The sequence below is a fragment of the Neofelis nebulosa genome, chromosome 6 (assembly GCF_028018385.1).
Source record: "Neofelis nebulosa isolate mNeoNeb1 chromosome 6, mNeoNeb1.pri, whole genome shotgun sequence".
Lineage (NCBI taxonomy): Eukaryota > Metazoa > Chordata > Mammalia > Carnivora > Felidae > Neofelis > Neofelis nebulosa.
The window spans coordinates 92,651,952-92,678,819 of record NC_080787.1 but is presented as its reverse complement, the minus strand read 5'-3'; the positions used below and the strand labels follow the sequence as shown (position 1 = coordinate 92,678,819).

The 26,868-nt window shown below is 38.6% G+C and overlaps 1 protein-coding gene across 4 annotated transcripts in view; it reads left to right on the top strand.

Annotated features, from left to right (window-relative positions):
• The first annotated feature begins 3,921 nt into the window (after positions 1–3,921).
• The window catches only part of FBXL4 (F-box and leucine rich repeat protein 4), an 83,512-nt gene continuing 60,565 nt past the window's right edge, over positions 3,922–26,868 (top strand). For 3 of the 4 annotated variants that reach the window (XM_058734778.1, XM_058734780.1, XM_058734781.1), the window contains exons 1-3: positions 3,922–4,075; positions 21,495–21,612; positions 22,267–22,850. In XM_058734778.1, the coding sequence (XP_058590761.1) occupies positions 22,339–22,850 (512 nt within the window). In that variant the 5' untranslated portion in view covers positions 3,922–4,075; positions 21,495–21,612; positions 22,267–22,338. Of the gene's footprint in view, positions 4,076–9,697; positions 9,790–21,494; positions 21,613–22,266; positions 22,851–26,868 lie in introns of all 4 variants that reach the window. The other variant, XM_058734779.1, reaches the window with a different exon arrangement.

The following is a 26,868-nucleotide window of genomic DNA, read 5'->3' as shown; positions in this document are numbered from 1 at the left end:
TGTCTGCACAGAGCCTGCTTCAGATCCTCTGTCCTCCTCTCTCTTTGCCCCTCCCCTGCTTGCACACACACACACACACACACACACACACACACACACAGTCTCTCTCTCTCTCTCTCAAAAATAAACATTTAAAGTTTTATCAGATCATTTTAAACCATCTTACTGGTTTGTAGTGTTCACTTATCAAACATATTAGAAGTTCATTGAAGTTGCAAGTTAGGAGACTTAATTCAAGTCCTGGCTTGCCAGCAACTTGCTATAAGTCTTTGGATAATTTATCCTGTCTTTTGAGGCTTTTCTCTCCTCTGGTGACAATTCAAAGGATTAGAGGAGAATGAACATGAAGGTTCTATTCTGACATTTTGTGCTGGAAAGATTCAACTTCTTATCTTCAACATGTTTTAATAAATATTAATAATATTCATACATTTGCATACTACTTCATAGCTTGCAAAGTGCTTTCACATATATGATCTCTTTAAATCTTTCCAGTGTGTGTGAGTTAGGCACATTTCATAGAAGTGAGAGCAAGCTCAGAGAAGTTGTAACTTATCCAAGATCACAGAGTTCTTATACAGCAGAGCTGGATAGACAGGTCTTCCTACTCCCAAGTTCAATTTTCTTCTACTGTATTCAGGGTACTTGAAGGTGATGGTAATATGGATAGTTAAGTTTCTGTTAAATCATAAAGTAATGTGGTATTATTTTACAGAGGGTATTCTACCCTCTGGATGTAGAGTCAGAGAACTAGGTTTCTTTGACAGACAGTATGATTTGGGGAAGTCAACCTCTCTGAGCTTCAGTTTCCTCATTTGTAATAAAGGGATTTGGACTACGTGACTTTTGGGCTTACTTCTTGCTTAAAATTCTTTTTTCTTAAGGCTGTCACTATGCCTAGATTAAAATTGTGGTAGACTAACATAAAACTTTTTATAGACTATAAGAGGTTGAAAAAAGTTCACCACAAGATCATTCCTACCGGCTATTATTCATGCTTTCTGGCCATTGGCCTATTAAAAACCTTGGACTGACTGATATTACTGACCAAATAATAGTTTTCAGTAGCCTAGTTAACTGAAGATTTCATAAAGAGGTACATTATTCTGCCTGAGCTACATAGTCCAAGGCATGGAGTTGCATTTTCAGAGAGATCTTGATTCGACAGAAGACCTTACTTGGTAACCAGTGATAGGAAACCTCAGGGAGCACACTGTGAAGACATTTTTGGCCCTCCCTGCAGTGTGCTGAATATATGCTATCTCTGCCTCTCTGATACACTGTCTCGTTGTCATGCATACGCCTCACCCTGAAAGGTTATAGTTGGTAGGCATTTCGTTTGAAGACACAGGCGAATCACTTGAAAACAGTCGAGGGGTATGATGGTGAGTGTTTTAAGAGTTAGAGACAAAGAAGAGTTTTGAACCTGCTGCTTCTTTGCCCGCCTCCCCATCTGAGTCGAACATTGTAACTTTTGAAGCGAACATAGAATGGATCATAACTAGCTTACTGAGCTGGTTCTTTATGCACAATTAAGCTTTGTTGGGACTTTCTTTATTTGTAATAGTGCTGTTACGGCGTGGGATGCTATTCAGCTCCAAACAACATTCCATTTAATAACTAGGCATTAGTTCACCCATTAAATCAGCGCCATCACTAACTGATAAGTATCGCCCTTTTCCTTGGCCCCACTTGGCTCTTCCGCTTAGAGAATGAAGCATGGCAATGTTATGGCACTTGAGAGGAGAAGGTTGGAGGGAGGACAGACTGAGCCATGATGACCCAAATTCCTCTAGTCACAGAAATGGAACTTTGCCCCGGTCTTTCCCTTTCCTTAAACATAAACTTATATACTTCCCAAGCAGCACTCTAAGTGCCTTTAAAAACAAAACTAAACCAAAGCACTAAGGAAAACAAATAATAGCACCAACTACTATATCTCTTATACACCAAAGAGACAAAACTGTATTGGGGGGTGTGCAAAAGATTTGCAACAAAAGATGCGAATAAAAATGTTCATAACAGCATCGTTTGAACATTGTTTGTCAAACCCAAAAAATAGCTCAATGTCCATTATGGTATATTTATACAGTGGAAACTCAAGAAACTACCACTATACTCAACATACTCAAAAACATGAATAGCTCTCACAAACCTAATGTTGAGAGAAAGAAGCCACACTGAAAAGAGTGTATAATGTATGAATCCAACTACATAAAGGCAAGAACCACTCTGGTATTAGAAGTCAGGAAAATGGCTACCTTTGGGGAGGAGTGAAGGATAGAGATTTAAGAAAACAAGGGGGTCTTCTGAATGCTAGTAATGATCTATTTTTTTTTATCTGAGTGAATACATGAGTGTGTTCATTTTTCATGAAACTCTCCATTGGTATTTTGTGTCCTTTTCTGAATATATATTTTATACCTCGATGAAAAATTGATTTCAAAATAATGTTAGAAATGAGAAACTGTTTTAGTTAGACTGGGGCTGAGTGCCCTAAAGGTGTCAACTCAATGAAGTCTCACGGGCAAACATAAAAGGGCAGGTTTTATTTACTCATTAGTGAATGTATTTGCACTCCACTTTTGATTTTAGAATGGACTTGAGATTTGCAGAAAAGTTGCAAAGTTGCAATGGTGGTACAGAAGATTCTGCATACCATTCATATATTTCCCCCTTATTTGTTAACATCATATATTATAATAGTACATTTGTTACGACTAAGAAACCAACATTGGTACATAACCGTTAACTAAATTCCATTACTATTTTGCTAGTTTTCCCACTAACATCCTTTTCATGTTCTAGGATCCCATTCAAAATACCATGTTATATGTAGTCAACCAAGTGTCCATCTGGTCTGTGACAACTTCTCAGTTTTTCCTTGTTATGTTTTTTTCCCGTTAACTTGACAGTTTGTTCAGGTGTTTTGTAGGCTTTCCTGGTTTTTCTGATGTTTCAAGGTCAGACTGGGTTTATGACTTTTGAGGAAGAATATCATGGAGATGAAGTACCCCTTTCTCATCACAGCATATCAGGGTACATGCTAGAACTTGATTTATCACTGATGCTAATTTTCATCTGGCCAAGATAGTGTTTACCAGGTTTCTCCACAATAAAGCTTTTTTCTCCCTTCCATATTCTTTGGAAGCAAGTCACTAAGCTGCCCACACTCAAAAGAGACTGAAAATTAAACTTCAATTCTTTTTTAAAATGTCCAGTTTTGCATACAATTTTTACCACATATATCAGCTCAGTTCATATACTTTATAAATAAATATCTTTATTTTTCCTCTTTAGGAGCAATTAAATAGTAACGAGTAAGCATCTCTTCAGTATTAAAGGTTTTTCCATCTTAATAAAACCTTGTAACGAGATCAATATAATGCAAACTTTAAAAAAAGTGGTATTGTATCTACTGAAAATAAAAGTAATCGAGTAAGGGAGATGTGAGAGCATCTCGTTCATGAGAGGTAATGGTCACAGTTTCCAAATGTTGTGAGGGAAATGAGTTTGCAGGACGGATTTGTATCTGGGGCAGAAGAGGTTTGCAGATTTGGTGAATTATGCCTCTAGAGCGCCTGTAATTTATTTTCCGCTTTTGCTCTGAGGACCTTACCACCCCTAGGCATCACCTGACCCACCAACTCTGGACTGCAAAAGCCCTAGCAGGAGTACACTACAGATGGCAGGCTGGCGCGAGGAAGGGATTACTCCTGCAGCGAATTTAAACCACTGCCTGCTGGGGAGTAACTGGGCGATTTATAGGGCAAGATTGAGTCTGGGAAGTCTGTAGGAAGCTCCTCCCCTCAGCCTAGGACAGGGCGGTCCAGACTCCGCGCAGCGTCTCAGGCCAGAGCGGCGCCCCACCTCTCCCCTAGCTCCGCCCCTTCCCCGTCTCGGCCCCGCCCCTCCTCGTGGCCTTCGCGTCTTCCTTCCGGGTCGCGCTGGGCCGCGCTCGCCGCCGCCGCGCCGCAGCGCGGGACTCTGGGAGCCGCCCCCGCGCCGGTGTCTCCCGGTGCCGCCTGGGTCGCTGGTGAAGCCCACGGCGCGCACCTCTCCCGGACCCTACAGGGTACGGCCCTTCCTTTACTTCTTCCTCCTGCGGGTCTCCGTCTTCCTCCTTCGGCGCTGGGGCGGGGCCGGGCCAGGGCGGAGCGCCGCGCTTCGGGGAGCCTGGGCGCAGGGCAGAGGTCCCCACCGATCGCCCCTCCCCCGAAGCCCGCGTCGCGCTGCGGAGCTTGCTGGGCACCTGTGAATGGCTTACGTGCCTTGGGTGCTGCTTCTCCCGCTCTGTCTGCAAGGCGTGAGGCGTGCCGGCGTTCACCCTGCCTAGGGTTGTTTACACCGCGGTGTCCCTGGGCCGTGCTGACCCAGCAGCCACCCCGTCGGCCACCTGCCCGGCTGTGTACTTGTTGCTCTTGTGCGTGTTGCCTTGATTTCCCTCTGGCATCGATGGTTTTTGACTAATCAGGCCCATGTCTTCAGGGCTGCCACAAGATACCGGCAGTTTCTATGTTTAGGGGTGTCCTTAGAGTGTCGTGTTGACTTTAACCACCCACTGGGCTTCCTTGTCAACCTGTTTACAATGGGAGTGATTTTGGATTGCCTTGATGGTTCCCAAATGCTTATTGTCACATAGCCTCAAGAGGCCGTCACTGATTGAAATATATACGGATAAATAGAAAGTTAAGGTGATATAAACCTGTGGTCAGGTAGTGGCGTTGACAGGATACCGTGTTTGGCGTTATGCCGTGGAGGACTGACTCTACGCCAGGGGCTGTGATCTTGCTTGTTCCAATTTGGTTGAGGACACAAGCTGCCTTTACTGCTGCCTGGCCTGTATTCCTCGGTATCAGGCACATTTTATCCTTAAAAAGCTCACCTAATGCGTCTGTAGATCTATACTGCATATTGTAGCTGTTGGTTAAGTAAAGGGACATTTTCCTAATACATCATCAACTATCCTATAGTCCTTTATTAGATACTAAGTTATTCGGAGAAAGAGACGGTGTACTGGTCTTCCTAGTGGCAGTGTGCATCACCCTATGGTAGGAACTCTCTTATTTCTCATTGAATTGGATTCTTCTTTTCATGCTTCTTTTCTGAGTACCAGCTTCTTACACTGTCTCAAATGTTGGCTTTTCTGAACCTTCAATTTCCTGCGCTTCTCTTCTGTTACTGACTTGAAAAGCAGAGAGGTCAACTCAATGTAAAATGGTTAATTTCTTCTTTATAATGCTGTGATCTAGTGATGCAATTATAGTACTCTGTACGTGGCATCTTAAAATATTGCTAACTGCTTATCTTTTACTTTGAACATGGTCAGTTAGCAAAAACTGCCCCTTTGTTCTTTGCTCTCTTAGTCTCTGCCTTAATTTTCCTAGGATCAACATTCTGTCTTAAGGAGCTAACTTTGCTGTCCTCTTAGACCTTTTGCCACATGAGGGGTGTGTGTGTGTGTGTGCGTGTGTGTGTGTGTGTGTGTGTGTGTATGTATGTATTCACCTCTGTTTTTTTCTAGTACTTTTTAATGTTTGTTTATTTTTGAGAGAGCACCTACAGGTTCTTGTGTAGGAGGGATAAAGAGAGGGAGAGAGAGAATCCCAAGCAGGCTCCTGTGTTATCGGCGCAGAGGCAAAGGCCAGGCTTCATCTTACAAATTGTGAGATCACAACCTGAGCTGAAATGAAGAGCAGGCGCTTGACTGAGCCAAGCAGGTGCCCCTCTTTAAGTACCGTTAATGATCTTATTCTTCCCATCTATAAATCTTTAACCTACCTCAAGAATATTTTCATGTGAGAAAGGAAGTAGGGCGCTTGCCCCCACCCAAAATTGTTAGCCAGTGATCCCATCTTTATTTGTTGGATTCTGTTTTTTCCTACTGATAACAAATACTCCATTTATCCAAGGCCTTAATTCTTGGGTATTCTTAGGATGTTTTCTGAACTGTTGTCAGTGATCTCTGGCTTCTTGTGCTGATACCGTGCTGCTTTTCTTATTCTAGCTTTATAATGTGTTTAATATTTAGTGATTAAAATAGTGTCTGGTATGTTGTAGGCCACTAAATATTTTTGGAATGTTGACACTTGGTAGGGGTAACTTGATTTCTTTGTTACTCCTCTCTGCCCCCCCCCCCCTTAAAGTCTCTTGTCTATTCTTGAAATTATTTTTTAGCTAGACTTTTTCATGGTGAGTTGAATTATTAACCATTGTTAGATAATAAATCCCTTTTCTTGGTACCTCAGAACTCGCCATGTAGAGTTGCTCCTCAGAGTTGTAGGTAGAAAAGCAGCTGTTCAAAATCCTCCTGTCTCTAGACTTTGCATTATGTTATTTACCAGTAAGTGTAGTGTGTCTCATCAGCTATGACTCAGGACTTTCTCTACCTGGTTTCAGCAGCTCTGAGGGATAAGTGCCGATAAAAGTGATACCCAGGACAGCCCCATGTCCATTTGTATTTTACCATCCCACTGGACATCTTAAATGTAATGAATTTTCAAGTGCTGCTGTAATAGATCCTTAGAAACTTTATTAGATTATGAAATAAATATATACATTCTTAAAAAAAAGTCAAGTAATACAGAAGTAGCCAGAGGAGAAAGTGAAACTGTTGTGTGCCCACCTACCCCATAACTCCATTTCCCAGAGATCATTATTTAATCATTTGTTCTCTCTCCTTCCAGACGTTAAAAATACATATGTATAAGTCTACATTTATTTCATAAATGGCACTGTACTATATATATATATATATATACTATATATATATATATATATAATTTTCTATAATTTCCAGCTAGTAATAATTGATGAGCATCTTTCTATGTCACTGCACTTAACATTATCTTTTTAAAGTCTTTTTGGTATTTCAGTGTAGGAATAACCTAAAATTTATTTAACTGATCCCCCTGTTGATATTTAAGCTATTGCAAATTTATTTCTATCAGAGACAAACTGCAGGGATCATTTTTGTATGTATATGTTTATTTGCACTTTTGTTTATTTCCTTCGTGTAAATGCTTAGATAAGCAACTGCTGGGTCAAAGGCTGTATACATTTTAAATTATGATAGATTGTCATATTGCTCTTCAAAAGGTATTGGAAGAGTAAATTTATAAGAATGCTGCTGCTACCATATCATTGCCAAGATTTGTCACAGATCTGAGATTTTACCCTATTTGCAAACCAACAGTTTCATGGATACTGGCAGAAGACACGAGACTCCTGGGCCAGAGACAAAGCACAGCAATAGCAGTAACCAGAATATCATCATTTTCTTGTGCTTCTTCCTTGAACCCCAGTTTCTGTGGGGTGATGTGATAAGGACTAGGTGACTCTAGCACACACAGTAAATTGCATTATAGGACAGGAAGCCTGAGTGTAGGAAACCTGAATCTTTCATTATGGGCTGCAAGTAAACTTGCTTAATCTTTGCCCTACAGAGAGGCATTATATTTATTTTGCTGGTTAATAAACAAACCTGCCATCTGCTCCAAAGGGAAACCTCTTTACCATGGACGTTTGCTATGTAGACATCCTTGAAAAAATAATCTGGAACAGAGGCCATCAGTGCCTCTGCTTATAAGACCTACAGAAACATGAGAGACCTGTGAAGAATTGTTTTAAAACATAGCTGCTAAGATGATACCATCGTTTTTACTTTTTTTTTACATTTTAGTAATTTTATGGATGAAAAATGCTATTTTTTTACTCTTAATTTTTGTATTTCTTTGCTTATTGGTGGAGTTAAATATCTATAAATGTTTACTGGTCATTTGTATTCTTTTGTAACTTACATGTTCTTCCTCTTTGCTTAGTTTTCTGTTGAAGTATTTCTGTTTTTCTTAGTGGTTTGTAATAGTTCTTTACATGTTGTGGCTGTTAGTGACTTGGTATACCATTTGATAATTTTTTTTTTCATAGTCTATATTCTTTTAATGTTTCTGGGAACTTTTGCTATATATACATTTTTATAGTATTTATGTTGTCAGTTCTATTATTCTCTTCATGACCTCTGAATTTCTACCCCAAGATTATTAAGATACTTTGTACATATTCTCTTAATTGGATATTTTGTATCATAAATTTAGATTAAGAAATAGTTGCTATGTTAATATCCTAAATTTACTTTTGTAAATACCTGGATATTTTTCTAAAACATTTATTTTCATAAGCCATCCTTTCCCTGTTGTTTTCATTTGACACATTTATTATGTTATATTATTTTTTCTTCAAAATTGACAAATTAGTAAGTAAAATATGTTCGTTTCCTACTGTGACTACGAATGTGGTTGAATTTATCCTATGTGTAATCACTTGGATTTTAATCTTACAAAATACAAAATATCCTTTTTTCCTTGTTTAATGATTTTTTTTGCCTTGAAGTCTATACTGTCTGATATTACTGTTGGCATCTCTGTCAGTTTTGTGTGTGCCAGATCTATATTGCCCATGTTTAATTTTAATCAGCCTACATCATTTTGCTTTACTTGCCTCTCTTGTAAACCTCAGACATCATATAGCTGGACGTTTCTTTCTCCAGTCTTTCCCCTGTGTTAAACTGAAAGTCTGTAAAAGAATAATTATAGATTCACATGCAGTGATAAGAAACAATATAGAGAAATGCCTATGTACACTTCACCTAGTTTCCTCCTGTGGTGCATCTTGCATAACTAAAGTATAATATTACACCTAGGAAATTGACATTGGTACAATCTACAGACCTCATCTAGATTTCATAACTTTCACGTGCTCTCTTGGGTGTGTTTGCATTTAATTCTCTGTAGTTTCATATAGATCTTGTGACCACCACCATAGTCAAAATACAGAACAGTTCCATTACAAAGATTCCTTGTGCAGAGGCTTTATCTTTTCATAGGAAAATTTAACCTATTCATATTTATCTTTTTTCTTCTCCCTTGCAAGTTTGGAAATTATAAAACCATCTATATAACTGTTTCCCTTATACTTCCTTTTAATAATATGAGACTGTGACTCCTTGCCTTCCCTACATTCTTAGTTTTATTGACTTGATTTCTTTTTTATATTACTTGTTTTTCCCCAACCATCCTTTTCACCTTCACCAGTACTGTATCTGTAATGACTCAAATTTGACTATAAAGTCACTAGTGACTTGAATATTATGTCTTTCCCTTTTAAAAGTATTTATTTTAACTCTTGTTTTTTGATTGGAATACTTTTTAAAGACTGTTTTTAAGGAGAGTTATGGGAAGTATGTTTGCATGTTAAGAAATATTTTTCATTTTGTTGTTTGTTTTTCTGTGTGAATAAGAGTTTAAGTACATTTTTTTTCTTTAGAATTTCTGAAATATTACATTATATTCTAGCATGTACTTGAATTTTCATCAGCTTCAGTCTCTTGAATCCATTTTATATAGGCATTAGGTTTCTTGCATTTGTATTCCAAGTCACTTATCATTTTTTCATTTAAATTTTTAACTTTAGCCACCATGTTTTTAATTTCAAAGACCTTAACATTTTAAAAAAATTAGTTCTACTTGTTTTATGAATCCCATACTCTATTAATCCACACGAAAGATAACAACTGTTATTTGACAGTATTCTTCTATCATTTATTAACTTTTATTGGAGACCATTTGTTCTAATTGCCCAACTTGTTTCCTGGTCTTTAAGATGGCTAATTCTACTCATATCTATAAATAGATAAATGCAGATCTATGTTGACTGATTTGTACCTGGTTGGGAATCTCTGTGGTCGTGAAGGTCACTGTTCACTCTTCTGGACAGGTAGTTTCCTAAAGCCAGGTGGGTGGTGCCGCTTTGTGCTAGACATAATGAATGGGCAGGACATGCCAACTAGTAGGTATCTTTCAGGGTATGCCGGTCAAGAAGAGGCCAATAAAGTAGGGCTCCCATAAACAAGCTGGTATGGGGATATTAAATCTCCAGTTTGACTTTGTTTTGGTCCAAAACAAAGACTGAAATCGAAAGCACACAGAACAGTTCCATTACCCTACGAATTCCTTTGTGAGGGCCGTTTGTAATCATTGGAGTCAACTCCTGTCTTTTCCCCTAACTCTCTGGCAACCACTGACCTGTTTGTCTTCCCTATGGTTTTGCTTTTTCCTAGAGTGTCTTATAAATGAGGTTATACAATATGTAGCCTTTCAGTGTGGCTTCTTTAACTTACAAAATCATTTTAAGATTCATCTGTGCTATTGGCTGAATCAATGGTTCATTCCTTTTTATTACTGAGTAATATTTCATTGTATGGATAGTTGTTTAATCTTTCATCTGTTGAGGGATATCTTGGAGTGATTATGAATAAATATATAAACATTTGTGTACAGATTTTTGTCTGAAAATAGGTTTTAATACACTTGAATAAAGTAGGAGTGAGATTGCTAGATGTTTTGGTGAGGGTATGTTGAACTTTATAAACTGCCAAAGTTTTCCAAAGTGGCTATACCACTTTGCATTCCCACCGGCAATGTTTGCAACATCCAATTTGGTATCATCTTAAAATTTCATTAATCTATAATTAACTGTTCCCAGGTTTAAGATATTAAATACTATCTGTCCCAGGGTTTACCTTTTTGAAATTATGCTTGACATTGCTCTTAAGTAAAATGTTTGCTAGGATACACAAAAATATGCAATAAAAGAAGAAAATGATAGATTGGACTTAATAAAAATGGAAAACTTTTCTCTTTACAAGATATTATCAAATAGATGAAAAGCCAGGCACAGACTGGGAGAAAGTGTTTGCAAAACACATCTGATAAAAAAACTTGTATCTAGAATGTATAAAGAACTCTTACAACTCAATAATATGACACCAAGAAAACCTGATTTTAAAAATGGACAAATTAGACATCTCACTAAAGAAGATATAAATGGCAAATAAAGATATAAAAAAATGTTCCACGTCATTAAAACAAGATATTTCCACCCACCCACTGGAATGGCTACAGACTGACAGCATTACCTACTGATGAAGGTGTGGAACAACTACAATTGTCACACACTGCTGGTGGAAATGTAAACTGCTGCAGCCATTTTAGAAACATTTTGGCACAACAAAACGAAATGTTTATCAGCAGGTGACAGGATATGTCCACATAATGGGTATGATTCAGCAGTAAAGGGGAACAAACTGCTGATACACATAATAACAGGGATAAATCTTAAAGATAGGCTGTGCCAGATAAACTAAACAGAATACAGATATATTATTTCACTTATGTAATTCTAGAATAAAGGACAATCTGACTTACAGTGATAGGAAGCAGATTATTTTTTATCTGGTGCAGGAAGTGGATGGGATGGGACACCTGAGTGGCTCACTCAGTTAAGCATCCGACTCTTGATTTTGGCTCAGGTCATGATCTCGCGGTTTGTTAGTTCAAGCCCTGCATCGGGCTCTGTGCTGACAGTGCACAACCTGCTTGGGATTCTCTCTCCCTCTCTCTCTGCCCCTCTCCTACTTGTGTGCGTGTACATGTACTTGCACCCTCTCGCACTCTCTCTCAAAATAAATAAGTAAACTTAAAAAAAAAAAAAAAAAAAAAAGGAAGTGGATGGATGATTGGAAGGGGGCACCAAGGAAACTTTTGTGCTGAATGGAAACATTCTATATTTCAGTTCTGGAAATGATTACATTGGTATGTGTCTTTGTCAAAACTCATTAAACTATACTCTGAGCCTGGGTGGCTCAGTTGGTTAAGCGTCCGACTTCGTCCCAGGTCATTTTCTCAAAGTTCGTGAGTTTGAGCCCTGCATTGGCCTCTGTGCTGACAGCTCAGAACCTGGAGCCTGCTTGGGATTCTGGGTCTCCCTCTCTCTCTGCCCCTCCCCCATTCGTGCTCTGTCTCTGTGTCTCTCTCTCTCCCTCTCTCAGAAATAAATAAACATTATGGGGCGCCTGGGTGGCTCAGTCGGTTAAGCGTCCAACTTCGGCTCAGGTCATTATCTCAGGGTCCGTGGGTTCGAGCCCCGCGTCGGGCTCTGTGCTGACAGCTGAGAGCCTGGAGCCTGTTTCAGATTCTGTGTCTCCTTCTCTCTGTGACCCTCCCCCATTCATGCTCTGTCTCTCTCTGTCTCAAAAATAAATAAACGTTAAAAAAAAAATTAAAATTAAAAAATAAATAAACATTAAAAAAATTAAAAACAAAAACTATACACTTAAAGTGGAGTACTTTTTTTGGAATGTAAATTGCACACCAGAGTTAATTTAACAGTACTATACCATTTTAGTTAGTTGGTCTTTTTGCAAGAATGGCTAGAAGTGGCATATCTATGATCTTGTAGTTGGATTTTTGTTAGGGAGGCTAAGTTTAATTGTAATATATTTCTGTTAGGTAAAATGCTCTTTGTTTTACTGTACAAAAATGTACAGTTAGTATTTGGCTAAAGTAAATTCAATATAATGTATGGTCTTAAGAGCTAGAAAGATTTTTTCTGGCTTCAGTGAGTCTATTAAAATTGCCCTTAACCAGATATTCCAAATATTTTAGACTTTAGTTAAATGTACATTGTGTATCTGCCAAAGGTTTAGGGTTATTTTCCCACTCAGATGGTTTATTCTTACACATTATTAACAATGAAGAAAACGGTAAAATATAGATAATACAGCATGGTGGTATCTGTACCTAAGGTACTTTATGTATCGTATCTGTGTTTTTAGGAACATGTCCTTCCTTGTCACTTTTTTTTTTTTTAACTTTAACTCAGTTTATTGACACAGTAACACAGCACACTTGCCTCCCTGACACCCCCACTCCCCTCACCCAATCTAGAGCTTTCCCCCTTCCTCCCCTGTTAGAATGAGCTGTTCAGTGAAGACAGAAAAGGGCAGGCCACTTCTACACCCCCAGTCCCACCTTTAAGCCCTACGGGGCAGGGTCTCAGGCACTACTCAGAATCTGTTGAGAGAGAGGAGGGGCAGTCAGCACTATGCAGGGCCAGGCAGAGGCATCCAGCCCCTAAGAGCAGATTCCCACACAACCCCCAGGTTCCTCTTCCTCTCTGCTCTTTGTGACCCTAGGAAGGGGACATGTTGGGGCCTGGGCCTGCAGCCGGGAGCAAGAACTCCTGACTCTGATTTGCAAATTGGGAGTTTGGCTAATGTTTTAAGGCCTAGGGCCCTGGCACCCTCAAGAAAGCCCTGGTGGTGGGAGTGAACTTCAGTGCCCCTGTTTAAAATGTATCGATAACATTAAACAGATTAAGCCGGCTTAACCAAATGCCAGAATAACCCTAAACTGTAAAGAAGGAGGGGATCAGACCTGGTTTCTCCAGGCCAGACACAAAACTTTTGTTTTGTTTGCTTTTTTTTTTTAAAAAAACAAAACAAAACAAAACAAAACATTGACTCCTTAATTCCTTTCTCTTGCTACTAAAGAATGGTCATGAAGTATTTCATAAATTGAGATTTGGTTGTTAAAGTATAGGAAAGAAAGAGAGAGAAAACATTCTGCAAAACTAACCATGATCAGTTTCTAGTTTAAATTGATTCTAAATCTTATCCCTTGTTTTCTGACAAGTTTATTTGTAATTTGACTTCCTCTGTACTTCTTGCTTAGTCCTCACCGATCATTCATCACCTCAGCAGAAGTTTTGAAATGCTACTTTTTGTAGATTTGAGTGCTACTTTGATTCCCAGAAGAGAAAGAAGTACTGTACTGTTTGTCTTTGGTTTTCAGGATTTTTCCTCCACCTTTAGATTTTTCTTTCTCAGTGGTTCCCCTGCCTTCTTTTGCCTTAGATTTTCAAGAATGTTTGAAGCTGGATAGGAGGCTCTATTTTCCCAGTTCCTACACTTGGTTCAGTTAAGAACTCTACACATTTATTCTATATTGGGGCCTTGTTGGATAAAAACTAATCAGAGTAAAAGTGTTTTAACTGGAGGAAGATTGACTTAGAGGAAGGGAGAGGCACATCAGGTAGTAATATTCCGTCTCCGGTAGTCTCCTTGCTGATAGTGTTACATTATTTTAATATAGTACATTGTAATGTAAATAATTATGGTGAAGACAGAGGGCTGCTTTGCCTCGGTCTGCGCTCCTTCATAGCTCATCTAATACCAGAACTGTATCAACTTGTCTTTTTACCCTTGCTCTTTTTTATTGTTGCCTTTCTCAGCTTGTCTGTGCCCTCTTGCTCCTAGGTTATCACTTTTTCTAAGAATTTAGTTTTCATTCATAGTTTTTCCAGTTCTTAATCATCCTCCGGTCTTTAACTTAGATTTGGAGTGCTAAAAAAAAAAAAAAAAAAAAAAAAAACTTCATTGTATTTGAGAAAATAGTTTCCTTTTACCTTTCCAATCATCTCTTTCATGAATCTTTCTTTAATTTCAATCAGTTTCTTTGTAGCCAAGGTCAAGTCTCTTTTATGGGTTCTGGGGCTGCTTTTGTACTAACAGAAGTTACTACTTTTTTACATTCTCTTTGAAAAGTAAAATTTCAATATGTATACTGTTCCTTATTGGATGGCTTCAAAGAAGGTCCTACATTTGATTCTTACCTATTGTGTTTCGGTTTTTATTATCCATTTTTTCCCCTCTTTTGCTCTGTATCAAGGTATGGAGCTCCTTTTGCTTCATTTTTCCATCTACGTGTTCTTACCTTGAAGAGTCTCTGACTTCATTTCTGTGTTTATTTTTATTCTGTCCAGCCATCTCCTGTGCCGGTCTTCAAAAAACAGAACAAGTGCTTCTTGAGCATATATTTGCATGTGCTAGGCCCTAACAGTGTAGTTACCATTCAGTGACATCTCAGAACTTGAGGAATTCATTGTCTGGGAGGGCAGAAAAAATGTCTCACCATGTAAGAAATGACCCAGAAAATGTAAGAGCAGAGAAACAGTGAGTGAGCTGACGGACCCTAACAGATGAATAAGGGGGTGCCAAGTGGGGGAAGAACAGGGGCATTCCAGAGCAGCCCAGCCTCAGTGGAAGACTTGAAGACGCTGAGGTGTGCAAGCCCAGGTGTGGTGAGGGCCAGGTGGATGTTCTTCAGCAAGAGTGGTGAGTGTGTAGAAGCGGAAGGGAGGGGGAGAAGACTGGTGCCCAGGTAGGTGGAGCATTCTGGAGTATTTTATCAGAAAGTCAGCCCTTGTTCAGTGGTACCTCTGTATATTTGAGGATGAAGAGGAAGAAGCCCCGGGGAGAAGTGCTCCAACAAGAGGAGGAGATATAGGAGCATGTGATGGCAGAGAAGCCTGGAGGGGGCAGGCCAGGAAAGAGGGCTGCTTAGGAGGGGCAGCTGCTGCCCTGAATTCAAATCTGATTCCATCCACTCTTCTTGACCGATATGTTCCTGCATGCGCCCGTGTCTTGATTGCAAGACACCTCTCCTCAAAAGCGCGTCTCTTGGTCCGTTTCAGCAGGATTCAGAAACGATACCATTTCACGTTTGGCCTTTCTTCTTGATACCTTACCACATTATGCACTCTTACATTTTGGTATGTTGCTGCAGAGCGGCCCCGACCCTCGTTTTCCCCCAGCTCTTCTCGGGCACGTCTCCGTGGGCCGCTCTGCGGAGGTACCGTGATGGGAATTGCCTTCAGTGTCTGGCCGTGCCTTGTTGCCCGTCCTCTTTCCTTTTCCCGGATCTTTTCACTTGACGCGGAGAATCCTCCTTGAGTTTTCAACTTGTCTCTAGCTTCTTGCCTCCCACTGTGAACCTAGCCTTGGCGTGGTCCTGGCTGTGGTTCCTTCTGATTGCCTCCTTTTGTTTACTGTATGAAAAGCCCTTTCCATCCCTCCTCTTCCCCGTGCCGGAGCTCTAGCCGCCTTCTCTGCAGTGCCTGCCATCCTGCTTCTCTCCGCCTCATCGACTCCCCATCTCACTTCAAATCTCAGTAGAAAACATATGTTCTCCCTTGTCTACACCTCTTAATTTCTCTTCTCCACTGTTACTGCTTTCTCTGCAATTGTATTATTTAACTTTGTTAAGCATTTTAGAATATGAAAGATGTAGTTGAAAATAAAGTTGTATTATAATAAAATCATGTCGTGTAAAGCACGTTGTTTCCCAAGGAGTATGAGAGTCTCAGGATAGAAGTTCAAATGGCTGTCGTTCTGTATTCCTTGATTGTGCTAGTAGAAAAGTTCCATGTGTTGTGGAGAATTTCTCACCTCCTAGCCATTGTTGGCGAGTAATTGGATTAAATGACTAACAAGATAACAATCACCCTATTTCTAATTCTGACTTGTTAAGTGGAAAATAATATTTGTATATGTTGTAAGAGTTTTAAAAATTAAAGGTGCATTTTGAATGAACCAGAAAAGAAAATGCCTCTCAAAAGGTATATTTTATAATCATCCTTTTGGACCAGTTTAGTGTAACAGACTAATATTTATTTATTTGAACCAGGTGGGAAAAGTCATTTTGCCTTTGAATCCCATTCTCCCCATAAAATAGAGTTATTGTATCTTTTGCATTTGGTTCATTGCCCATTGGGATATTCATTGGTTATCACAAATTGCCTCCATGCCTTGGCTAAAGTCCAGACAGTACGTAGACAATTTGGACTTAAGCATTGGCCATTGCCGCCCACATGAGTCCTGAGACTATGGCTCCAATCCCCTTTTCAGCATCATTTGCCAGGGAAAAGTAGAGTGAGCTAGCCTTTCTTCTCCATACGTTCTTCCCCAGCCGCCCCAAACATTTTGATGTGTCATCTGAGTGATTGGAAAGGAGTTTAGCATCAATGAAGGGTGTTAACAATGGGTTTGCACATTTCCTTTTTTATTTCTATGCCTTGTTTATTTTAAAAAAGCAGGTTTTAACTTTATTACATTTTTCTGAATAGTACTGCTGGAAAAGAATAAATATATTTGCTTTTTCCGTGTACTATACACTGCTTTTCCTTCTTTCAAAAATTTCTTTTGTCATTTTTAGCTTTATCTTAAAAAATAACAATTATTGTTATTCGTGGTTGGAAAAACCAAAGCATCCATTTACATTTCTCTTCTACTCTGCAGAAGTTTGAATACATAATACATATATCTACAGTTTATAACTCACTTTTACATATGTTGCTTCAATGTAAAATTTTACTCTAACACAGCTTTAAAATGATATTGCTCATATGGCACTCTTGCTGCTTTTGATATTATCCCATATTCTGTAGTAGTAAAAGCTAGCTGGGAAACAAAGTTTGTGGCTGAGTATGTCAAATAGAATTTGGCTATCCCAATTTGTCTCCATCTTTTTGCCCAGGATAATTGTGAAAGTTCACATGAATGATGATAATCTTATTTTGCAGATGTATCTTTGGTTTTATGAAATTTTTACTTTCTGATAAATGCAGTTTTATAAAGAAAGTGAAAGAAACTTATTCGAAGCAGTTTACAGACTGTGGAGTGAGAAGTGATGTCCAAAGATTATAAAGCCAGACCCATCCGTCCACCTTGCAGGTGGCCTACCTGTCACGCTCATGAAGATTTCCAGGAATAAAACTTGCAGTCTTCCAGTTGTCTGTCACTTGAGTTGGATACTTACAAATTGTTCTTTATTTCCTAAATTTCATTTTGCAGTTTATTTTACTCTTTTTCTTTTAAGAGACAGGAGGACCAAATAAATTCTTTGGGAAATTACCCCTGTTGATTTACCTAGGAGCGTATTTTGGAATGAAGTGTATATGATCAAAGAGCTGTATCATTTTAAATTTTGGCATTAAATATTTGAGATTTGTGCATTTGTAAATTTTTTCTTTGCAACAGATTTATACTTGTGGTAGGTGAAATATTTGAATAAAGAAGTGCATACTAGATAATTATTTTTTCCCACACTGATAACATGACCTATACTTTAGCACTTGGTGTTACATTTTCTGAGGTAAATCCAAATTGTCGATTCCTGGTACATCAACTCTAGGGACATGTGCTGCAGACCCACCTTATTTATTTTAATACATGTTTTGTGACTCTTCTCCAGAAATTGTCTTGTTCAGATTGTTCTATTATTTCTTGTTCTTGGAGTGCAAGTTCCTCCACTTAGTGAGTCTGCCTACTGACTGTCCTTCATCGTGGTTCATTTTGTCTTGTAGTCTGTGAGTTTTTACTGTGCCGTATCTTTAGTAAGGGTTTAGTCTGTCCTGTGTCATGGAAGCATCCCTGCAGAGAGGTTTCCCATCTACCCCTATCAGCTTCTAAAGTTTTACCAGCTCAGGACTACTTTTTTTTGTTTTTTTGGGGGGGGGGGGTTAGGGATGGGGTAGCGTGAATTTAGGCCCATGCTTTTTGGCTTAGGGATGAAGGTAGTGTGAATTTAGGCCCATGCTCTTTATGAGGCATGATATATGCCTAATAGGGTCTGATTTCCCTCTAGCAACTTTTCTCCATTGCCTAAATTGGTGTCCTATCTTCTTAAGCTTCTTGGCCATTGAGCTAAGTTTTTATATACCTGGTTTCCCAGATAGGATGATCTTTCCTAATGTTTGGCTTTATGAAGATCTTCCAGAGGTCACCTCTGGCTTGAAATAACCTTTCTGCATGGGTGTTAGAAAGTCCCCTAATAACCAATAAGGCCTGTAACTGGTTCCGAGAGTTGTATTGGCTTCAGCGCCTGCTGTGTGCTGTTTGTTTCTCACAGCTGTGGATTTTCCTCACTTGTTTCAAGCTCAGTTCTTTCATTACTGTTTTACTGGTTATATTTCAGTGTGTTTGCATCTGGCTGAGATTAAGAGGCACAAGAATCCTGTTATATAATTTTAAATTATTTTAGACTTTTATAGTGTTTTTTGTTTGCCCATCACCTTTCTGTCAACATGACAATATTTTGTACCTACCATGTTCTTCGTACTTTGAGAAATGAAGATCTTTGGCTGGATTCCCTCCTTCAAGAAACTTAGTTTTAGTGTAAACCCTTGTGGAGCTAAGGTATATATCTGATACCAAGGTGGTGTCAGAGACTAAACATAGTGAGTAAAGTGGCTGGAAAAGGAATGATAGAGGCAGACAGACCTAGAGTAATACAGTGTTTAGAGGTTGACTGAGTTTACTGGGTTAGACAAATAGATGTGGGTCTAGCTTGAGGAGAACCTTGGAAGGTCAAACTAAAGAACTTAGATTATGTCTTATAGGTAAGAAAAAAATTATTGAAGGCTTTTGAGTGGCAGGGACATTTAATGTATTAGTCTTAGTGTTAAAGTTTTGAAAGGCTCACCCATCACTCTACTAAAGAAAAGTTATGTTTTCTTAGGAGAAGTTAAACTTCTGTTAAACTTCTAAACCTTAGGTACAGGCATGAGTATATTTGAATTCCTTGTTTGTGTAGACCAGAGGTACCTACTCAACGTGGACAGAGGTTAAGCCTGTGTTACAAACTAATGAAGTTGGCTGGGAATAATGGCAGCTGCCTGGAGAGTATAGAGCTCTTCTAACAGGGGGTCCTCTTGATTTTTTAAGGGTTACAACCTAGTCAGACTTTTAAAAAGTACCATTTGCGTATGGTATTGGCACAAATATAGACATATAGATCAATGGAAACAGAAAAGAGATCCCAGAATAGACAGCCCATGCTTATATGATCAATTAATCTATGACAAAAGAGACAAGACTCTACAATGGGGAGTAAACAGTCTCTTCAATAAATGCTGCTGGGAAAACTGGACATCTACATGTAAAGGAATGAAACTGGACCACTTTCTAACAGCATACACAAAATGGATTAAAGACCTAAATGTGAGACCTGAAACCATAAAAATCCTAGAAGTGAACCTAGATAGTAGTTTCTTTGACATTGGTTAGAGCAACATTTTTCTACATGTGTCTCCAAAAGCAGAAATAAACCATTGGAGCTACATCAAAATAAAAAGCTTTTGCACAGCAAAGGAAATAGTCGACAAGGCAAAAAGGCATCCTACTGAATGGAAGAAAATATTTCAAATCATATATCCAGTAAGGGGTTAATATCCAAAATACATAAAGAACTCATGCAACTCAATACCAAAAAAACCACAAAAAACCAGTCTGATTAAAAAATGGGCAGAGGACCTGAATAGTCACTTTTTCAAAGAAGACATACAGATGGCCAACAGACACATGAAAAGATGCTCAGCATCACTAATCATGAGGGAAATGCAAATCAAAACCACAATGAGATATCACCTTACACCTGTCAGAATGGCTAAAATCAAAAAGACAAGAAATAACAAGTGTTGGTGAGGATAGGAGAAAAAGGAACCCTCATGCACTGTTGGTGGGAATCTAATTGGTATAGCCGCTGTGGAAAACAGTATGGAGTTTCCTCATAAAATAAAAAATAGAAATACTGTATGATCCAATAATTCTACTACTGGCTATTTACCTAATGAAAACAGCAACACTAACACAAAAAGATACATTCACCTCTGTGTTCTTTGCAGCATTATTTATAATAGCCAAGATATGGAAGCAACTTAAGTGTCCATTGATAGATGAATAGATAAAGAAGATGTGGTGTGTGTGTGTATGTATGCACACACACAGGAATATTATGTGGCCATAAAAAAGGATGAGATCTTGTCATATGTGACAACACAGATGGACCTAGATGGTATTACACTCATTGAAATAAGTGAGACAGAGAAAGACAAATACCATGTGACTTCACTTATATGTGGAACCTAAAAGCACAAATGAATAAACAGCATCAGACCTATAAATACAGAGAACACTGTAAGTTGCCAGAGGGAAGGGGGTTGATGGATGGGCTAACTGGGTGAAGGGGAGTGGGAGATACAGGCTTGCAGTTACGGTATGAATAAGTGATGGGAATAAAAGGCACAGCATAGGGAATATAGTCAGTGATGTTGTTATAGCATTATATGGTGACAGATGGTAGCTACACTTGGGGTGAGCACAGTATAAGTGTATATAGTATATTGTAGAGATGCTGAATCACTATGTTTTACATATGAGCCTAATGTAACATTACGTATCAATTATAATCAGACTTTTAAAAAAATAAAAATAAACAATGAGATAAAAAGTACTGTTTGGTCCCCATAACATGTGTCTGCCCACATACTTTGACCCGTAAGCTATAGGTTTGTAGCGTTGATATAGAAAGGGGTCATTATATTTTTAATACATTCTGTCATGAAATTTTGGTTTTTCATTAAATTTTTTTTTAATGTTTATTTATTTTTGAGAGGCAGAGCATGAGCAGGGAAGACTAGAGAGAGGGAGACCAAGAATTCGAAGCAGGCTCCAGGCTCTGAACTGTCAGCACAGAGCCTGTCTTGGGGCTCAAACCCATGAACCACAAGATCATGACCTGAACCGAAGTCCGACACCTAACCGACTGAGCCACCCAGGTGCTCTTGTCATGAAATTTTAAATAAATTATTCAGAATTGTCCACAAGATTCAGAAACATGTAACCTGTTCAGTTAGAAAGTTCTATATCAAATAAATAGCTGTTTATGTTTATCTGTCTAAAAGATGATCTATAATCTTTTTGGGCTATTTGACTTCCTAAATTGGAAATAAAAGTATCTTCTAAAACTCTTATCTTATAGGTAAAAGAATGTGACATTTCAACATTGGAACCTGAAATCAGCATGCAATTTTCAAGGCACATGGATGAATGCCAACTTTTACATTTCCTGTGTGTATCCTGTGACCATTCTCTCTGGGGTGAGTGATTTCTAAGAGTGTCTGGCAGCTAACCAGATGCCAGCCAGCCATGGACTGCCCTAACAAATACTGCTAAGAGTTATAAATTAAACACTGTCTGGTGATCTGTGATGTGTAAGGCAGTTAATTTAGTTGGTCTGGATTAACTGTCAGCTCCAGAAAACTATATTCCCATAATGTGAAATCTGTACTTAGCATGTTTGGAGGTAAGTAATAATTAACAATAGGGAATCATTTGTTAAAATGTAAAATTAAAAAATGCCTTAAGGTTCTTTCAGATTCACAGCAGTGTTTTAGTGGTTCACCGTATATTTTAAATAATTTTAATTTTAAAAGTTCAAGGATTTTAGTATTTTTTGAAAGATAGAACTTTGTATGAAATGGAGTTTTTTGGATCATATATACCTTCCATTGCCTTATAATATCAGTTTTGCTTCCCACGTAGCATAGAATTATATACATTTTCAATATTTAGGTTTCTTAAAAATATATTTGATAAGTTATGCCAGAGATTTCACATTTACAGTGAGTTTGCTTTTTCAGTTTCATTCTGGGAAATTAGATTGGGAAGAAAACCTAATTATTACCTTATCCATGCATTTTTCTGCTTATTTAAGTTATTTTACTTTACCAAGCCATTCATTTTTTTTTTAGAACATCCTTCAAAGAGTTCATGCGTCTTACTGAGGACACCTGACCTTTTGAAGCTTCATAATTCACACCTAGATGTCACCAGTCTTTCCCATGTTAACCGTTCTGACTATGTTTTATTATATATGCCTTCGGCGCCGAGCCAGGACAGCTACAAGAGGAGAAATGATGAACAGCCATAGAACTATAGAATCAAACAGCCGGACTTCCCCTCTCCACGCAGAGGTGGTCCAGTATGCCAAAGAAGTAGTGGATTTCAGTTCCCATTATGGAAGTGAGAACAGTATGTCCTATACCATGTGGAATTTGGCAGGTGTACCAAATGTATTTCCAAGTTCTGGTGACTTCACTCAGACAGCCGTATTTCGAACTTACGGAACATGGTGGGATCAGTGTCCTAGTGCTTCCTTGCCATTCAAGAGGACGCCACCTAATTTTCAAAGCCAAGACTATGTGGAACTTACTTTTGAACAACAGGTGTATCCTACAGCCGTTCATGTTCTGGAAACCTATCATCCTGGAGCAGTCATTAGAATTCTGGCTTGTTCTGCAAATCCCTATTCCCCAATTCCACCGGCTGAAGTAAGGTAAGACTCAGTTTTTAATGACCAGATTTTATGGCTGGAAGGTTTTGGATGTTTTAATATTGGAGGTCTTTTTTTATTCTCAACTAATTTAAACAAATTGGATTAAAACAATTTTTTTTTTAATGTTTATTTATTTTTGAGAGAGAGAGAGACAGAGCTTGAGAGGGGAAGGGCCAGAGAGAGAGGGAGACACAGAATCTGAAGCAGGTTCCAGGCTCCGAGCTGTCAGCACAGAGCCCGATGCGGGGCTCGAACTCACGAACCATGAGATCATGACCTGAGCCAAAATCTGACGCTTAACAGACTGAGCCACCCAGGAGCCCCTAAACAAATTGGATTTTTAAAATTTTCCTTAGTTTTCTAATAGGGAAAGAAAGATCACACATTTTAAGATATGATGAATTCTTTGTACCTATAACACCTTACACTGTAGTATTCATATGTCATGAGATTTGTGTGTCAATTTACTATAAACAAAAAAAGCATGATTTGAACTAATTGGGATGTGGGCCAATCTGAGAAGTTAGTAGGATATATGACCTGTAACATATTTAAGAAAAGTATCATTTGATTGCTTTTACATACAGTGAGTAACTCAAAGTAGGCCTATAGAGTAATACTTAAGGTGGGGTATTGGGGGGATTAGCTTTAATATTAGGGGGATGTTTTTGTAACAAGCATATTCATTAAAAACATGTTGCTTTGAGAAATTCATGCATTCTTTCTAAAAGCCTATTTATATCAATTTGCATACCAGTGCCTCTCTTTTGTAGTTCAGCCTCCTGTGTTCTAAAAATATAATTATTTGGGGCGCCTGGGTGGCTCAGTCTGTTAAGCATCCGACTTCAGCTCAGGTCATGATCTCATGGATCATGAGTTCCAACCCTGCATCAGGCTCTGCGCTGATAGCTGGGAGCCTGGAGCCTGGTTCGGATTCTGTGTCTTCCTCTGTCTCTCTTCTCTTCCTCAGCTCGCACTCTATCTCTCTCTCTCCCCTCTCTCTTACTCTCTCAAAAATAAACATTAAAATTTTTTTTAAATAAAAAATAAAATAAAATAAAAATATAATTATTTGACTAGGTAATATATTCGTATGGTTCAAGAATCTAAAAAGTACATAACGCAGTCTTGCATATATCCTGTTCTCCATGTGCCTAAGACCCATCCCTCCTCAAAGAAACCACTTTTATCCACTTACTTTTTCCAGAGTTTATGTGGATATAAGCAAAAACAAATATTTTACTTTCTTTATACACAAAATAAGCATACTATTCACATTGTCCTATACCATGTTTCATTTAATACTACATATTGCGTCTTTTCATGTAAGTACGAAGAGAGAGAGGTTCCTTATTCTTTTCTATAGTTGCAAGTAATGCACAGTGTATATGTATCCCAACTTATTAACCAAACGCCCATTGATGGGAACTTAATTTTTCCATGCTTTTGCTATTTTGAGAATTAATGCAATGAATAACCTTGTCATGAATCACCTCACGTGTGCAAGTATGTCTGTGGGTTAAGTTCCCAAAAGAATTGCTGAGCCAAAGGTCTGTGTATTTGTAATTTTGATATATAGTGCCAAAATCTCTTCAAAGAGTCTGTTTATTTATATTCGTATTAGCAGTGTATGTGCATACATGTTTTGCCAAAGCCTTACCTACAGAGTATGTTAATTTTAATATTTTTGCTAGTTTGGTAGGTGAAAATGTTATATAAACCTTAAGTTGGAATACTTTTATTGTCTTCAAGCTTGAATATGTTTTCATGTTTAAAAGCCATTTAGATTTCCTTCTCCTTGAACCGTCTGATCATCTTATTTGCTCATTTTTCTATTACTTGTTATCAGTTTTAAGATCTTTATATCACTTTATTAATTTGTTCATTAAACATTTGTGTGTGTCTACCATGTGCTAAGCATTGTTTTGGGTATCGGGGATACCTCAGTGAACAATGAGCAAAATAGACAAAAAGCCCTGCCCTTTTGAGTGTATTCTAACTCCAGAGCAGTTTGTGGGCACCTGTTAAACAGTAAGACTCTAGCTGCCAGTGGAGGAGGAGTGGGGACAAGGATCAGTTACCACCTGCCACATTGCTTCCTTGAAGACCCTTGTCCCCTCAACTCTAAGGGAGTACCTCCCCGGTGTCAGGAAATAAATACAGCTCGAGCTGGAAACTGCTGGAATAATCTCTATTTGTTCTTTTCAGAATGACCTCGAAAATTCATTGTGAATAATACTACTGATAAATCTATTTTTTTTTTTTTAAACACAAAACCAGCATCGTTCAATATACAGGTTTGATTTTTTTTCCCCCTGAGGGAGAAGTCCTTTGGGAAGGATCCTTTCTTACATGAGAATTGTTTAATTGGACTCTGTCATTCTTTGTCTTTTTCCTACAAAGTTATCCCCTTGTTTCCTGAAAAGCTAAACAAATTTGGGAATGAGATCTATGAAACATGCAGTATCTTTAATCTAAAACATAATGTCTGCATAACTGATTTTGAGTGTAAATCATGCTCTTGGATTCCTAGCTGAGAGTTGGAGTGTGTGGTTGAGATTAAAGTGACGACTTTATTTATAGATATATCTCTAATTTGTTTAACTGAATTTTATCTTTATTCCACAGACAATACCCTTACATTTTAAGAGAAAAATAATTTAGCCAATATATATTATTGCATAATAAAAAAGGACCTTTAAAATTTTACTGATTATGAAATCAATAGGTGTTTCATTGTTTAAAAAGACGTTATAAAATATCAAGAAAGAAAACATACAGGAAACAAGACCTCCACAATTCTCCCCAGACTCAGTAACTGTTAACATTTTGGTGAATTTCTTTAAACAGTCAGAAACATTGAACACCTTCTCTGCCAGTTCGCTGCTGCGAACAAAACAAAGAACCAGACAAACATGGCTCTTGTTCTCTGAGTTGTTGTAGGTCAGTCTGGAAGAAGGCCATAAGATCACAGGGAGCGTGTGTTGGTGGTGGGAAGACCTAATCTGTGGGGCTCAGAGAAGTCTTCCCTGAGGAAGTAACTTAACCGAGAGCTGAAGGTTGAGTGAGGCTTTAGCTTGGATGGGAGAGGTACAGAGAGAACCACACATGCAAAGGTGAAATCATGACATGAGATCTGGGTGTTTGAAGAACTTTCTGAAAAAGGTTCAAGAGTGCGGAGAATAAGCTAGTGAGGGGCCACAAGCGTGTAAGTGCCATTCTTAAGATCTAGCCTAGTGGTTTCCACACTTTGGGAATCGCAGGGCTCTTGGATCCAGTTTTCCAGAAGGAGACCTTCAAGACTGCTGTTATGCAAATGATTTGCTCTGGAAGTGCTCCTGGAGAAGCCAGGAGAGCTAGGGAGAGGAAGAAGTCAGGCAAGGAGGCGCTTTCACGTGAAGTCCCAGTCTGCCTGGAGGAAAAGTTATTAGGGAGGTGGGCTCTTATACTCCCCGCACCTGTCTTGGGCTGTGGCCAGGGGAGTGGGAAGGGGAATGGAAGTCTCTTAGGCACATGCTGCCCTCTGGATGGAGAGACTGTACTTTGAAGAAGGCTGCAGGTGGAGGCCCTTAGGAGCAAAGCAAGGAGATGTGGAAGGTGGGCACACAGAACTGACCAGGAGGTCTAAGTGGACTACAGGGAGAGAAAGCTGGTGGTCTTAAACTAGTAAACATAATAAAAATCATCATAAAAACTGATACAGGTTGTCACATTATTTACTTTGCTAAGTAAGTACACGTTAAAAACACAAACAAATGGAATACATCATTTGTCATCACCATCATGTCATAAAAGAAACCTCAGTTTATACTGAGAAATTAGCATGATCAGAATCTTAAAGAATGGTTGGCATTTTACATGTATATTTGTGCATATTTTTTAAATATGAAATTTATTGTCAAATTGGTTTCCATACAACACCCAGTGCTCATCCCAACAGGTGCCCTTAAATGCTCACCACCCACTTTCCCCTCCCTCCCACCCCCCATCAACCCTCAGTTTATTCTCAGTTTTTAAG